Source organism: Orcinus orca, chromosome 2, assembly GCF_937001465.1.
Source record: "Orcinus orca chromosome 2, mOrcOrc1.1, whole genome shotgun sequence".
Classification (NCBI taxonomy): Eukaryota; Metazoa; Chordata; class Mammalia; order Artiodactyla; family Delphinidae; genus Orcinus; species Orcinus orca.
Genome location: NC_064560.1, coordinates 96549507 through 96567057, shown reverse-complemented (window position 1 = coordinate 96567057; position 17551 = coordinate 96549507). Strand labels below are relative to the sequence as shown.

At 42.1% G+C, this 17551-nt stretch overlaps 1 protein-coding gene across 1 annotated transcript; it reads left to right on the top strand.

Annotated features, from left to right (window-relative positions):
• The first annotated feature begins 530 nt into the window (after positions 1-530).
• Positions 531-7343, top strand: LOC101282483 (C2 calcium-dependent domain-containing protein 4A). Its single transcript, XM_049705300.1, has 2 exons — positions 531-2716; positions 6128-7343. Exon 2 carries the CDS (start codon positions 6175-6177, stop codon positions 7267-7269), a length of 1095 nt encoding a protein of 364 aa, XP_049561257.1. The 5' UTR covers positions 531-2716; positions 6128-6174; the 3' UTR covers positions 7270-7343.
• The last annotated feature ends 10208 nt before the right edge of the window (positions 7344-17551 follow it).

The following is a 17551-nucleotide window of genomic DNA, read 5'->3' as shown; positions in this document are numbered from 1 at the left end:
CTAGGATGTATTTTGAAGCACGTCATACTTCCCTCCACCATCCACAAACAATTAACAGCCAAACCTGGCTACTCTGCTTTGGCCATATTTCCTAAATTCTCTTTATATCTCATCCGAACCATGCAATCACCCTCTAACTGGCCTCCTGGCCTCCAGTTTTTCCCTTCTCCATCCATCTTCACATTGTCACCACAGCTAATTTCCCAAAGCACAGGTGAGCTCAGGTTAGTCCCCTGCTCAAAAAGACCCAATAACTTTCCAGTGTTCAGAAAGCCCTCTTCAACCTGTACCAAACTTGTTTCTAATCTACCCACAACAACCCCTCTCTCCTTGTACATGCACACCAACTATGTACTGAGGAGAATGCAGAAATATATATATATATGTATATGTGTATATATGTGTATTTGTAAATATATATATATATATATATATTCTTGTTGGGATAGGCATGTACCAGAAAAAGATAAAAAGTAAACAATGCAAAGATGTATGAATAACACAGCAAGATGATATGAAAGATGCCACGGGCAGAAGAGTATAGTCAAGCAAATGGCACAGAGGAGTAATCTGCTGGGGAAAAGTGGGCAGTACTGATCCTTGTGTAATAATTTCTTGTACTTCTTTTTTTTTTTTTTGCAGTACGCGGGCCTCTCACTGTCGTGGCCTCTCCCATTGCGGAGCACAGGCTCCGGATGCGCAGGCTCAGCCGCCGTGGCTCACGGGCCCAGCTGCTCCACGGCATGTGGGATCTTCGCGGACCGGGGCACGAACCCGTGTCCTCTGCATCGGCAGGTGGACTCTCAACCACTGCGCCACCAGGGAAGCCCTAATCTCTTGTACTTCTATGGTACTTTACACTTTTGAAAGAATAATGCATGTGCCTGCCTTTATAAGCATTATTCCATCTTATTAATACTTCTCCAGTTATACCTCATGAGCTATCATGCCATTATTATGCCAAGGCATGCATTTTCAAATAAGCCTCATGAAAGATCTGTGAGACAAGTAATGCAGGTCGTCGTATTGTCTTCATTTATAGGAAAATTAAAGTCAGTGATTTACATAAAATTAAATGATTTACATAAAACTACACAGCAAGTGTTTCTTTCCTTCAGTTCCCTGAGCCCTGACACTTTTTCTCTTTTAATAAGTAGAGTTAAATCACCACTAGGTGATTTCTTGCTCTGAAAGGTTGATGACAGAATGGAAACTCTCATGGTGGAAAAATTCAGCTCAAAATTGTCAGTACAAATAATGCTATTACCATAGAAGATAAAAAGCTTTTAAGTTTTAATATTTTACTTTTTAAGTATGTTTTGAGGGATTGGTTATTATGTACACAGAGTAATGCCCCAAATATCCCATACTTCTTGAAAAACTCCTAATCCAAAACAAACCATAACCAATGTTAAGAAACACCATTAGGGCTTCCCTGGTGGCTCAGTGGTTAAGAATTCGCCTGCCAATGCAGGGGACAGAGGTTCGAGCCCTCATCCAGGAAGATCGCACATGCTGCGGAGCAACTAAGCCCGTGTGCCACAACTACTGAGCCTGCACTCTAGCGCCCACGAGCCACAACTACCGAAGCCTGCGCGCCTAGAGCCCGTACTCCGCAACAAGACGCCACCGCATTGAGAAGCCTGCGCACCACAATGAAGAGTAGTCGCCCTCGCCACAACTAGAGAAAGCCTGTGCTCAGCAACAAAGACCCAACGCAGCCTAAAATAAAATAAAATTAAAAAGAAACACCATTAGCACTCTAACGCACAGATACCAAAAGGAATTTGGATACAAAGGTTAACTAAAGGAAATGAACATTCTAGTAATTATGGCTCTTGCTTCAGAACAATGAGAAGGTTTGCAAAGCTAAACTGCAAGGAGGGACTGAGCAATAAAAACAAATGAGCAAAATATTCTTCCTGTTAAAAACAAAAGTCAAAATTAGGGACACTTTTTAAAAATTAACACTCTTGCTTAAAAATTGAAAAATAAGAAATTCCAATGTCACACTACTACCTCATACCCACACCCCATTCCCCAGCCCTGGAGTTTGCTGAGAAAAGCAAAAGGGATTTGGGGGGAAAAGGAAATGGAGGGGAAAGCTAGAGAATAAGCATGACAGCATGGGTTTTCAGAAAAGTTAGGAAGTTTAACTGGGAGAAAGCACAGGAGTGGATTGCAGAATGTCAGAGACAGAGGCAATCAAATATCATTTGGTTAATCCAACCTTCTTCTTTGATGGAGGGGACACTGACTGCGAGAGAGAATTAAGTGACTTGCCAGGGTCCCACAAGAAGTTAGTGACTATCAGTGCTAAACTCCAGGTGTCCCAACTCCGTTATCTGTTTACTTTCCATTACTCCACCCTCCAATTCTGTTGAATGAGATGGATGAGTCAGAACACCGGTATTTTATTGGGTTATAAACTCTCTTCTTCTTGCTTTCCTTGACACCCAACCTCCTATATATTATTTTGCAGTTCTCCTTTAAGTGGTTCCATATCCTTCTACTCCAAGAGCACCTCTGACCTCGATGGTGTGTGATCTATTTATGCTTACTTTGCAGAATTTTTTCAGCTCCATCAGTGAATGTTCCCATAGCTGTGATGAAGCTATGATAACAGTCTCCCTCTGAGTAGATTTGGGTGTTCCAGGCTCAGGGCCTCATCCTGTTACACCATCCGCCCAAGTACTGCATGGCCCACGCTTCCAAGGTAAGTAAAACATAAGGCTTAATGTCACAGGGGACCAGCCATGCGAGGGCATGTCTCTGCTGTTTCAAGAAACCTTATATAGAAAATGCTTCCAAAGTGTTATTAAAGAAGGTGAATGATTAATAAAAACAAAGCAATGCTGCTTGGCTTGGCCAGAAAGAGAAATGTTTTTAAGGGAATCCATGTGTGAATCACCTAATTCCTAGCCACGCAGACCTGTATAATAATAACAGCTAAGTGATAGCCACACTTACTGTATGCCAGGCATTTCATGCATTTTTAACCCTCACAACAATCTTGTGTGGTAGGTATTATAACCCCCATTATACAACTTCAGCTCAAAGAAATTAATTAACTTGCTCACAGTTCCATAGTTAAAAAGTTGCATAACATTTGAACCTAGGATAGATCAACTCCAAAGTTTATGTTTCTTTACCCCTAAATCATCTCTCCCTTCACGACACAGCTCTGCTTAACAACTTCTCAGACAACTTCTCAGATTGTGAGCCTCACCATTTTAACCTAGGGGTTTCTGGGCTCTCATTTGCTGAGCTAACAGCATCTTGTCTCCTGAGAAAAGATGAGTCAAAACACATTCACGTGACCCTCAAGTATATAATTTGGTAATCATTCTGCAACAGATTTGGCAATGGACCAAGAATTTTGGCCAGGAGTGGAGCTCATATAAAGACAAACAAGTAGCTAGTCAAGGGCATGGCAAACCCAGGGACACATCAACCCTGCCCCCAGACTAAATATATAAATAGTGTGCAATAGTCTCTTCTCATTTCTGCCTCAGCCAGATGGAGTTCAAATATGTCATCCTCATCATTTCATTTCTCCTCTGACAGATGTACATAGTTGATATGATCTTGTACAGCCTGGACCTACCTGCCTAGCACAGTGGCTGAAACCCAGGAGGCATTCAGTAAATATTGCTTTGAATGAATAAATGGACTAACGAACATTTGCTCTCTTCTGTAGTAACAATAAATATCTGACATTGTGTATATCAGGCTCTATGCTAAAGTTTTCACCTGCATTATCTTATTTTATAGATAGATAGATACTATTATTATCAGAAGGGGCAAGGGAGCTCTCCTGGGTCTCTTTTATAAGGTCATTAATCTCATTACCTCCCAAAGTCCCCACCTCCTAATTTTACATTTGATACTGTGGCTTGGAAAGGTTAAGTAACTTGCTCATGGTCACATAGTGAGCGGCCATTCTAGAGTCAAAACCACTGATTTCGGACTTAATTTTCTTTTCTTTCCTTTTCTTTTTCCTATTTATTTTATTTATTTATTTATTTAGGCTGTGTTGGGTCTTCGTTGCTGCACGTGGGCTTTCTTTAGTTGTGTGGAGCGGGGGCTTCTCTTCGTTGCGGTGCGCGTCTCATTGCGGTGGCTTCTCTTGTTGCGGAGCACGGGCTCTAGGTGCGCAGGCTTCAGTAGTTGAAGCACGTGGGCTCAGTAGTTGTGGCTTGCGGGGTCTAGAGCGCAGGCTCAGTAGTTGTGGTGCACGGGCTTAGTTGCTCCGCAGCATGTGGGATCTTCTTGGACCAGGGCACGAACCCGTGTCCTCTGCATTGGGAGTGCAGAGTTTTAACCACTGCACCACCAGAGAAGTCCCTCCCTTCTATTTTTATTAATGATAATAATAATCACAGTTTATATGTATTTAGCACTTACCATGTTCCAAGCACAGCGCTAAGTATTTTACCTTATTAGAGTTGTTTAATCCCCAAAACAACTCATTTATGCCCATCAGTATGTATTTTTCTTCCATTTCCCATCATTATGTGAACTTGGATACCTTACTAGGAATAATCATAATTTGCAGGGTTTATGTGACTATTCCAGAGACTATATGTAAATCATCAAGTACAGTGGCTGTGTACGTATATATCCTGGAAACAAAATGCACATGCTCCATCCTAAAATCACCTTTGCATGAGTTCAGTTTAATTTACTGAACATCATTTGGATAAGCAATTAATTTGCAAGGCGGTATCTTAGGCAGAAATAGTGTACACCCAAACGCTGAACAAAATGCCTCAGATCTCTTTCAACCTAAGCTAGTTGGAAGCAGGTCTCTTACAAAGTGAACACAGGTCAGTTTTCAAAAGAGAGGAAAAGGATGTCTCAGGTGGGCACAGCCTACAAACGTGCCGTCAAAGGATGGTTCCAACAGCCCAGTTGTATGCAGGAGTATATTTTCCCAATTAAAACATCAGCGCACAAGGTTTAAGAAGTGGGTTGTTATTTTTTAAATTGAGGTATAAGACACAATCTTATATCTAATCTTAAGTGTATGCTAGATCATTTTTTTTACATATGGATACACCCCAGTAACCCCACCCAGATCAAGATACAGAATATTTACAGCAGCCCATAAGGTTCCCTGTATCCAGAGTGGTTTGTAATCAACAAACAAAAACGATTTAAAATCAGAACAGAAAACCAGAAGGTAGGTAAGGAACTTCGAAAGCTGGGCAAACTAAGGGCTGGATTTGGGGGAGGATATTAAGTAAGAATAAGACAGATTCGACTTCTATCTCCTCTTAGTGGTGGGTGTAGAGTGCTTCTGTGATTCACACTCATTATGTCCATCGATCCTCACAATGACTCTGCCGTATAGTAAAGACTTTTTGCACGTGAGTAAACAGAAACATCCCTACCTGAAGCAGGAGAGAAAGCGGATCCAGCCACGTGGCAGAGGGAAAGTTGGAAGGCCTGTCGTCAGGTTACCTATCAGTGCCAATCCGGCCAGCCCACTGGCGGGCGTCCCAGGCCCCAGGTATAAAGGCTCAAGCCGACTGCCTTTAAGCTGTACAGAACTCCGCCACACGAGCTTTGATCTTCCCAGAGGCTGTATGCCTGTAGAGGTTGGTGCCACAGGCGGATCGGTGCGGAGACCTATATGACGCTGGACCCCAGGTACATTATTATAGAGACCTATAGCCTTGCTTAACTCCCTCAGGGACTCGTTTGAGGCTCTTTGCACTTTAAGCGGGGAGCAAGCCGAATATCCTGGAAAGGATAATAATTATTTTAATTCTCTCTGAGGATTTGAGTGCAATAATCCAAGGATTCAGGAAACTATTGCACAAGCATAGTGCCACTTGGCACCGAGGACAGCACGAGGCAAACATTTTGAGAATCTCCTCCTGAGGCCAGCGAGGACAGGTCTAGATTAAGGCAACAAACCCAAAGTGTACACTACTACAGAAGAGAGAAGAACGATTGTTTTACCGTCGGGGAAACACTGAAAGATTTGCAACAGCAGCGTGAGGGGCAATTTGCCTGGTCTGGGGGAGGCAGGAGGAAGCACCCAATGAGTAGAAGAGACGGGCATTGCTGCGCCCAGCAGGGCTCACTATGACGATCCGTGTGTGCTTGTGCATTGCAGGCTGACCAGCTCCAGCAGAGGTTCCTGCAACCGGCACCTGCTGCCTGATGTGGTGCCTGGAGCGGCTCCGCTTGGGACCCGAGCACCTCCTGCGGGGCAGAAACCGGCTTTTCCAGGATCAGGCCGGCCGAGCCACTGCTCTCAGGCCCTCCCGGTGCGCAAACGTGCTCACCCCGGACCGCATCCCCGAGTTCTGCATCCCCCCGCGACTCGCGCCCTGCCCGACCCTGGCTGCAATCCAAGACAACAGGGGCGAAAAAGCAGGGACAGGCGACGGCGCGGGGCGCACGGACTGGGACCCACGATCGCAGGCTGCGCTCTCGCTGCCTCACCTGCCCCGGGCACGTACAGCCTATGGCTTCTGCGCGCTGCTCGAGAGCCCGCACACCCGCCGCAGGGAGTCGCTCTTCCTCCGGGGCCCGGGGGCCGCCCCGCTCCTGCCCGCGCTCCGCCCCCGGGCGCGCACCTTCGGAGGCGGCGTCGGAGACGCCCCCCTCGTGCCCCCGGGAAGAGTCCCTGCTGTGCCCCCGGCGGCCCTCGGCGGCTCCCGCCCGCACCTGGACACGCTCACTCTCCGACCCCGCGGCAGCCGCCTCCTGCGCGCTCCCGAGGGGCTGCTGCGCTGCGCGCAGAGGAGCAGCGGCCTGGCCAGTGCCCGCTCCGTCGCCAGCGGGGACGGGGACGACGACGACGACGAGCGCGGCGCCGGCTCCCTGTCCCCGGCTCAGGCCCCCGCCACGTCCCCTCCGCCGCCCCCCGACCCGCGGCCCGAGCGCCTGGAGGCCGAGGGCACCGTGACTCTGGACGGCGCCGAGTACAGTCGGGACAGCGGGCGCCTCCGCGTCCGGCTGCTCCACGCCGAGGGCCCGGCCGGTGGGGCCGCCGAGCCCCGCGCCCCCGTCGGCTGCCACGTCAGCTTCGTCCTGCAGCCGCCGGGCCAGACGCGCCGGCTGCGGGGCGCCGTGTTCCGGCGGAGACGCCGGGCGGTCTTGGAGCAGGACTTGTGCTTGGACGGGCTCTCGGAAGACGAGGTGCGCCGCCTGGCCGTGCGCGTCAAGGCCGAGAACCGGGGCCGCGGGCTGGAGCGGGGTCGCCTGCTGGGCCAGGGCGAGCTGCTGCTGGGCCCCGTCCAGCTCCTGTGAGGGCGCGCCCTGCCCCAGCTCTGTCCCTCGGACACAGCCGATTTGTACAAAATAAACGTGTTTTTATTATTCTACTCTGGCCTTTGTTTCAGTCTAGTGTTGGCAGAGATAATACTGTATTAATTACCACTGTAAAGGGTGTTATATTTTGTGTACATACTGTCAATATTCTTTTTAAGTAAACGGTATGCTGTTTTGCAGTGGTGTTTCCCAATGTTGATAGCCAATGGCATTGCAGGTGTTCCCCACGGTACTCTTGAGAGATAATGAATCACATGAAGTATTAAAATTAGAGGGTTTCTTGGTGATCTATTTGCTCCAATATCCTCATTTTGAAGTTTGTTCATTCCACAACATCCATTGAGACAATCTTAGAACATGTATTACTTTTGAAACATTGTTTTAGATCCTGAATAAGAAAAATGAGGCCGAGAGGAAGTGACTTGTTCAAGGTCAACAGTGAATTATGAGTAGGAGCTCCAATCTGATACTCTTCGCTACATCTTGTTGGAAGAGCACAGGAAGAAGTGAAACCATTTTAATATTTATAAGCTTAAATAATTATTATAATAGTTTTACCAGTGTCAACTTATTTCTTTTTTTTTTTTTTTTGCAGTACGCGGGCCTCTCACTGTTGTGGCCTCTCCCATTGCGGAGCACAGGCTCCGGATGCGCAGGCTCAGTGGCCATGGCTCACAGGCCCAGCCGCTCCGCAGCATGTGGGATCTTCCCGGACTGGGGCACGAACCTCTGTCCCCTGCATCGGCAAGCGGACTCTCAACCACTGCACCACCAGGGAAGCCCATTATCAACTTATTTCTTAAAACAACCCACAAAATTGGTACAGCTATCCCCATTTAACAGATGAGGATATGGAGGCACAGAATAAAGGCAGATGCAGGATTTGCACCTAGGTGATCAGTATTTTACTCTTTACTCTGTATTAGTAACACTGCAATGTCGGAAAGGCTCATCTTACTAGAGTCGTGAAACTGCAACTTATATCTGAAATTGCTGACTCTGGGGTTGAGGTCTCTAAACATTTCTCACCCTCTAATAGAAAAGCAAATAGATTAAAATGAGTGATTTATCATCTCAAGCTACTGACTTCAGGCATTGAGATAAGCTGGGTCTACGACTGACTGAGGCAGAAGCTAAAGACTTCAGAGTCCTAGAAAAACGGGTACCAGCCTTATCGGCACCAGATGAGCTAATGTACCAGGGCAGAGTCAAGAGTACCTGTAACATTGTTCTACCTCCTCTGGCTTCTGATAGTAATAATAGGTTTACTATGTTTTAAAGGATGATTTTCCTTCATCCCTCAAATTCATTGCCAGCCAGGCATATTTCTTCCTTTCTTAGGCATATAGGAGGGAAATGTGTCCTAAATGAGGGTTGAAAATATTTAAATATGTGGTGCACTGTTAAATATGACTACTTCATCAGTCTGGGTTCAGAAATGGTTTCTGCTTTCACTAAACTGCTGACAGTTTTATCCATTGGTGCTCGTGAAAAATGCTACTTAGAAAAGAGTTTCAGTTTTAATAACAGCTCAAGCATAAACTGAAAGTGGGTTATTGTGGTAGATATTTATAATGACATTCATTGAACAAATGCGAAGAGTAACTGAATTAACTGACTGTCAAAATCAATCACATCCAGAAGCTCAAAATGGTTGACCAAATGAATGATGACATCACAGTAGTTCAGATCTTTAAGATGCTCTTTTATCTACGCTCAGTCACAGTTTCCTTGGTCTTCAAGCCAACGATTTTTAAAAATATACATATATATATATATATATATACACACACACACATACATACATATAACCTTCTTAATGATTTTAGAAGTTTGGTAGAGTAACTAATACTGAGTTCACATGTGTAGTGCTTTAAAAGGAAAATAAATGGAGAGTGAGAACAACCTGGGTATGCACAAGATCATTGTGGGGTTTTTTGTTTGTTTGTTTGTTTTAATAAAAACAGATTGTATTGATAGCTTAAACCATAAAATTTATTGCAGAAAACACTGCAACCACTATTGTCACTAGATTATATACAAGTAATGGGAAACATGAGAACTCCTAAAGCTCTTAAACATGAGAGCTCTTAAAGTTTGGGGGCAGAAGTGGCATTTTACTAAGAAGGAAAATCAATGCATATCAGGGACCTAAGTTTTCCATGAAATAACAGTGGGTATTTCCAAACAGAATCTCCACTAATGTCAAGTTATGGTTGATTGACTAATGCAATAGCCTAATCTACAAGATTTTAAATGACTTAAATAGAATCATTAATCATAAAACCATGGAACTTCAGAGTTGAAAAGAATGCTAAGAATCATTTTGTACAAATCCACATATCATAGAAGGGGACCAGAGAGGCAAACTGTAGATTGCCCCGTATCATGCAGTTAGTGAAAGAGCTGGGACTGAAACCAATTCTATTTTCATTTTGCTCTTGGACCACTACTTCCAAGAAAGGAGAAATACTTGTGCATCAATTATTTTACATCACTGATCTAATCTGAATTTTTTGCATTTAAGAAATCTTACTTGCAGTACAAATTTTTGTGATAATACAGTAGCAGCCTTTCTGGGGGCAAATTTAAATTTGATTTGCATTTTGCTGCCCTCTAGTGGATCCCTCATGTGTTTTGTCAGTGGGTCTATCTTCTTCCTATTAGACCATCTCAACCAATCTAATGCCAGGACCCAAGGACCTTGAAGATGTGTGCTAATATCAGATTACAGGAAGAAGTAGTAATAACTACTTCTAAATATAACTAAATATAAAAATACTTGTAAACTAACTAAACTGCTTCTAAAAATAACTAAATATAGCTATCTGAGCAAAGAAGGTGCCAAAATACTTTAGATTTAAAAAAAAAAACAACTTTTCCCAGTAATAATGAAGCTGGGAGTGTGTGGCAAACAGCATGTTGGTTGCAGAAAACTGCTTTAAGAGTTCTCATGTTTCCCATTGGGCTTTAGGTACCCATATCTTTTCCACAAATGACACAGCCCAATCTTGTCTCTTTGAGGTTTAAATATCTGAACATATTCAAAGAAAAACCCTATACAACAACGGGAAATATGTCAGTTTAAATAGTGTTAAGTACAAATTTAAAATCAAATCATTTTTGTCACTTAGTCTTACAAAGATAATTCATTCTATACCTAAAATACTAGCGTTAATATGACTGAAATCTGCCTAGAAGATTGTTTCTTTAGAATCTAATTTTCTTTTACCCACACTCAACAATTCTAAACATTTTCCCCATATCCATCCCCAAGACCTAGGTAAAAATACTCTTTTGGTCAAAGATATTTGAAAGACAGAGCAAAACGTGGGTACTATGTGATCTCTATAACATTAAAGCAATAAAAATATATAAGTGGATAGAAAGGTATCCAAAAGGTTAATTTAGAACACCTATCATATTCAAGGTTCTAGATTTATAGCTGTAAATAAGACACAAAAGGTCCTTGCTCATATGGAATTAAGTTTTCAAAGACAGGGGAGCAGATAGACAACAAACAAATAATTTTAGTAGTGCTTCAGAAAATTAAATGTGCTAATGGGAAAGAGTGTGACTAGGGTGAAGGGGCACCTTAGATTGGATGGTTAAGAAAGACCTGTATGAGGACCCAACACTGAGCCTCTTTTCTATGGTCATGTACATACTGCTATCATATTTTAATCCAGTGTGCTGATCTGGGGACTTCTGACCTCCCAGGGGAACCTGACAACGGTTTTCCTAGGAATTCTGCTAGTATGTTATCACTAGTGAGAAATACTTCCTGTGGGGTTCAGCCCTGCTATGTAGAAGATTTTCTGCCTCCAAGTTTACTAGTTCAACAGATGGAATTGACCTGAGACAGCCCATGGGGTTTACAAACCCAGTTTTCACTACCGTGCATCCCATAGCTAAGAATTTTATTATGGTGCCATGATGGCTCTGGCATTAATTTGAGAGGATTACAAACTCTGGTCAGATTAGGCCTTCAGGACATTAGGAAGCAAATAGCAACATGTTTTTTGTTTTGTTTTGTTTTGTTTGCAATGTTGTAGTTTTCAAGCAAATTTTTAATTCTGTATATGCTTAAATCTTCTCAACGACAGTGTGGGCTAGTTACTCTTATTGTACCTGGGGTAGATGCTGTAGGTTGGCTCCTTCAACGCACAATCCAACCCCTTATTGCTTTCTTTTCTGTGCTATAGAGGCTAGAGAACAAATACTTGCCTTCCCCAGGCCCCTTTTCCAGCTAAGGATAGCCATGCGACTCATCTATGGCCAATGAAAGATGGGGAGAAGTCACTTGATGGTGCCTCTTCCCCTTCCTCCCTCTCCCTGCTGGGATACACAAGTTGCCTGAGGAATGGCAGCCAGCACTAAGGACAGTAAAATGATCTTGGTTCACCAGTAACATCACTGATCCTCCATGCCAGCGCTGGACAGCCTACACCCAAAGTTCATGTCCATGAGACAAATACATCCTTTACTTGTTTCAGCCATTGCTAAGTTTTCAGATATATATGAACACAATCTTAACTGACAGAGACAGTGTCGATTTTACAGAGAAGGACACTTCTATTCAGAAGAATTAAATAAGTTGCCTGAGATCATGCAAGTAAATCATGAATTTAATTACAGACCTCTCAAAACTCCATGCTCACTGCTTTTTTCACCTCACCATCTTTCCTCATGTAAGCTATTTTAAAAAAACTTTTTTGGGGCTTCCGTGGTGGTGGCGCAGTGGTTGAGAGTCCGCCTGCCGATGCAGGGTACACAGGTTTGTGCCCCGGTCCGGGAAGATCCCACATGCCGCGGAGCGGCTGGGCCCGTGAGCCAGGGCCCGTGAGCCATGGCCGCTGAGCCTGCGCGTCCAGAGCCTGTGCTCTGCAATGGGAGAGGCCACAACAGTGAGAGGCCCGCGTACCACAAAAAAAAAAAAAAAAAATTTGAAGTACATTGAATCTGTAGATTGCTTTGGGTAGTAGAGTCATTTTCACAATGTTGATTCTTCCAATCCAAGAACATGGTATATCTCTCCATCTATTTGTATCATCTTTAATTTCTTTCGTCAGTGTCTTATAATTTTCTGCATACAGGTCTTTTGTCTCCTTAGGTAGGTTTATTCCTAGATATTTTATTCTTTTTGTTGCAATGGTAAATGGGAGTGTTTTCTTAATTTCACTTTCAGATTTTTCATCCTTAGTGTATAGCAATGCCAGAGATTTCTGTGCATTAATTTTGTATCCTGCTACTTTACCGAATTCACTGATGTACAGCTGACATACAATAAATTGCACTTATTTCGAGTATACAATTTCATGAATTTTGACATACACATGCACCCATGAAACCAATACCTCAATCAAGATAATGAACACAGTCATGATTCCTAATAGTTTCTTCATGTTCCTTTGTAATCCCTCTCTCCTGTCCCCTTCACGTCCCCTCTCTGGTCCCCAGGGAACCATCTGCTTTCTTCATTTATATATATATATATATATATATAACTAAATCACTTTACTGTACAGCAGAAATTAACACAACTTTGTAAACCAACTATGCTTCAATAAAATACATTTAAAAAAAAGAAAATCTGACCCCATTTAGGAAGCTAGACTTCCAGAATCAGCATCCATTCTCCTACAGATGGAGATTTAGATGGTTTCCAGTCTTTTACTATTCTGAATAAAGCTGCTGTGACTATTCATGTACAAGACTTTGTGTGAGCATATGCTTCCATTTCTCTTGGGTAAATACCTAGAGTAGATGGGTGAATCATCATGTGATAACTTTTTAAGAAACTGACAAAATGGTCATATCATTTAACTTTCCCACCACCAACATGTGAGAGTTCTGTTTGCCCTACACCTTGCCAAAACTTGCACATAGGAGGACCTTTTGAAGGAAACATATACTCAAAGTTTCTATTTTTTTTTCTTTTTTTACCTTTTACAAAGTTTCAATTCTGTTACCTATGTGTTACTACAACCATGTACCTCAGTCCTCTCGAGAATATTGATGACAGTTTTACTTTAATAATTAAAAAGTAGCAATAACAATTAGGCAAAATCCCCATTTAGGGCAGAATTTCAAAGTAATGTAACCATTATTATCTCGGTATAAGATATCTATAAAATATCTGGGTTCATTAAAAAAATCCTAGAACATCAGAATTTTAAAAATATTCAGTGCCAATTCAATAGTTTTCAAGTTTCATTGAGTTTCTTTCCCAAAGCGATTAATTTAGTCATTTAAAATCAATTTGGATAAAAGAGATCTATCATAGATCAGGATCAAATTTTGTGAGAGTCAGTTGAAGGAAATAACAATTATACCACTAGAGAAAAGTCTGAATCGAGATGGGGATTAGAGACACTCTTGCTTTTCTTCTAGGTAGGTTAATAGAAATCACCTTTGTCGAAGAATTGACAATCTCTTCTTTCCTATCTGTATCACCCTGAAGCTTGGGGAGCAGAAATAGGAGCTATCTGGTGACATCAGAGCTAGAATACTGCTGCAGAGCCGGTTTCTGACACTCATTATTCCAAGGTGCCACTCCACATTCAAATCTGGGCCTGGATATTCTGCAGCAACTCTCCAAGTGTTGGTTGCTGATAGCAAATTCATTTTTTCAAAGAGGAGTTTATATTCAAAATCAGAGGAATGTAGGTTCCAGATCTCAGCTGCTGTTTTCTATCCGTGTCTCTCAGTCATGTCAATTAGCCTTTCTAAATGTCACTTCTTCCTAAGTAAAGAGGTAGTAATATTACCTACCACATGGGATTTGTGTAAGGATTAAAGGAGGTAATGAATTCAGTGTCTTCCACACAGGGCCTGGTATGTAGAATCACTCAATAAATCCTAGTTCTATTTTTGGCTTCTTCATAATGGATGATGTTTCTGGACTTACCCGCCAAGCTTTTAGCATGTTCAATAGGTGCTTATCCTATAGGTGGGACCCTACATCTAAGGGATTTAGGAGATAAGTTATACACATATGAGTCATTTCAGGAACAATACAAAGTGTCAAAGCAAGCAGACAAGGATTCTTTAAAAAGGGTATTGGGAAATGAGAAAGGCTCTGCCATTTATTTAATATTGATGTTCCAGACATTATACTAGACACACATTCAGTATTAGACATCTTTGTGCCACTGCCGAGTGAGGAAAGAGTTTAAAAGTAGATTTTGATGCTCAGAGATGATGCATGGTCATATGGCTGGTAAAGGGGAAGACATGGATTTGGAACGGCTGGGATACATATGACCACACAGCCTTTGCTCAAGGTGGGCTGGATTTAGGTTTAAAGAGAAAAGGGAGAAGAGCAGCCTTAGAAAAGGAACGAAGTTTTGGATCAAGATAAGAATTAATAAACTGTGTTGTGGAAACACGGCTTCTTAGATCCCCAGCAGCCCCTGGGATCATCTTTGGTGATCCTGTCCCACCTGTGGAGAACTTTGACTTGCCGACTTGCTGGCACATAAAAGTAAAGTATAGATATCACTGTGCCTTGCAACAGTTAGAAGAGAACAGCTCATCCTATGTTAGCAGTCATGATTTATTCACTCATAATATCACATCACCCTTGGACAACACTATTTTTCCATCTTTTAAAGGTATTTTACTGCATGATTAACTATGTATTCAGCAGTAGGTTCTAAGTATGAGCTTTTCTGAAAAATGGATAAGTCACAGCTTTTTGCTTAAGAAAAAATGACTGGTTTTGAGCCAAGACAGATATATTACTTTTTATTTTAGGTAACCCAGTTCTCTAAGCTTGAGTGAGGCTTGAAAGTTTCTTTTTTGGACCAAGGCCGTAAAATTTGACATGTATCTACCATCCTTAAACATTTTAAAACACTTTATTTTTAAATTAAAAAAAATTTTATTGGAGTATAGTTGATTTACAATGTTATGTTACTCTCAGCTGTACAGCGAAGTGAATCATTTATACATATGCATATATCCACTTTTTTGTAAGATTCTTTTCCCATATAGGTCATTACAGAGTATTGAGTAGAGTCCCTGTGCTATACAGTAGGTCCTTATTAGTTATCTATTTTATACATAGTAGTAAAACCTTTCAAATTTCAATTTAAATAAAGAAGAAGGTAAGTCCATGAAGATAATAGAATTTAGATCAACTAAGAAAAAAGTTGCTCAGTGTCTTCATTTTCTTTATTTTTTTTTCTGGTACGCGGGGCTCTCGCTGCTGTGGCCTCTCCCGTTGTGGAGCACAGGCTCCGGATGCGCAGGCTCAGCGGCCATGGCTCACGGGCCCAGCCGCTCACGCGGCATATGGGATCTTCCCGGACCGGGGCACGAACCCGTGTCCCCTGCATCGGCAGGCGGACCCCCAACCACTGCGCCACCAGGGAAGCCCCAGTGTCTTCATTTTATAGATGACAAAAGTGAGATCAAACAGTGAAAGGATTTTGCAGGGTCATATTGCCAGTTAGTGACATATCCTGACTGCCAAATTAGAGCCCCTTCTTCCTTCATCTGCCATAATACTAACTACACTGGTGAACTCTCAATTTTTTGTATTATTAAAGAACACTTTGAAAAATGATCACCATCAAAACACAAACATTCCCCTGCCACTCTGATGTAAATTATTTTTGTCTTTATTCACTACTTTCCAGTCTTTGTTCATAAGTATACCTGTACTTATACAACTTCAAGAATAGTGTATACACACATAGCATTTTTTTCTATTTTTTATTTATGATTATAATTTGAGTTGTTCATGTTGCCATTGGCCTTTGGTATCATAGCCCTTGAAGTAGATATATAATAATAAATATCACTATGTCCCTATTGTTGAACACTATTCACACTTCCCAATTTTTTTCTTCTTTTGATTTTTTTTCTTGAATAAATTCTAAGTGATGTGATTTCAGGATCAAAGGCTATGAACAAGGTTATATCTCCTAATACACCTTAATAAACTGCCTTTTCCAGTTTGTTAATATTTTCTTTTACAAAGTGAAATGGGGAAGAGAAGTACTGTGAGGAAGGGAGAGAAAAAACCCGAAATTTAATAGGTTTGTAACTAAAGAACTGAACATGTTTGTAGAAGGCACAGTGTTTCCAGAGATGAAATAGCAAGTGAAAAGGAATGAGTATGGCTTGGTTGCTATGGTAAGTAACACTATTGTTACATATTAATTATTGATATTAAAGACTCTTTCTCAAAGGATTTGCTGGCCTGGGCTGCTTCTGAGCAAGGGTCCCCTTCCTCTCCAGTCTCCTTTTTCCTGTATCAGGGTCTAGTTTGCAGCAAGAGCCTCCAAAGCACAAAAATGTTATTTCTGTTGGGATTTTAAAAACCCTACTCTCTTTAATTACTGTTTTGTTAAGAGCCCTTCTAAGTGCCTGGAGAAAGAACCGAGAAGAACAATTTGCTCAGATGCATCCATCTTAAATAACTTGGAGGAGAGTAAACTGATTTCATGCAAATATGTTTTTAGACTTACGCTTTTTAAATCTAATTTTCATTATGAATGTGATTGATGTATTTTTTTTTATATCTAACCTGCCATATTTAACCAGGAAGGTTTTGTACAACTACAGACTCTTTCCATGTGTATGACTGGTATAGACTATGGCAAGTGGTGAGAGGGGCATATACTTTAATAGGTTTGGGATATCCTCTGTGGATCTCATTACAGAAGGAAAAGAGTTTGAAAACTACAAATTTGAACTGAAATGTCAGATAATTCACAGTCATGAATTAAGCTGCCACCCCAGGCAGACCCAATGATATTAAATTACAATGTCAATAGCATTGTGAAATACTCTGCTTTCCAAATACCTGAGTAAACTCAGCCCTAAGAAAGATGGTCATAGTGTTTGCTGAGCACCCAGTATGAACCCAGCAACTGTGTCGGGCACCCTTGGGGATATTAACAACACAGCATGCTTAGTGATGCTGAAGAAAGAATATGACAAGAAATAGGAGACACTGGTTCTAGTTCTGGCTCTGCACACCATGAGTAAGTCACTCCCTCTTTGGGCCCTAATTTCCTCATTTGGAAAGTGAGAGGCTTGGAGTAGATCCAGAATAGCAAGTAGATTTTATCTCAGGTGTAAGCTCCACTGAACTTATAGTGGTGGCCTGGAGTGCTATAGTGAAAAGAATGCTAAGACAACATCTGGGCTTAGGGGGAGAGAGCTCTGTGATTGATTAGCTATGTCTGTATAGGTTCACTGATTAGCTATGTCTGTATAGGTTCATACTGAAGTACGGATACATGTG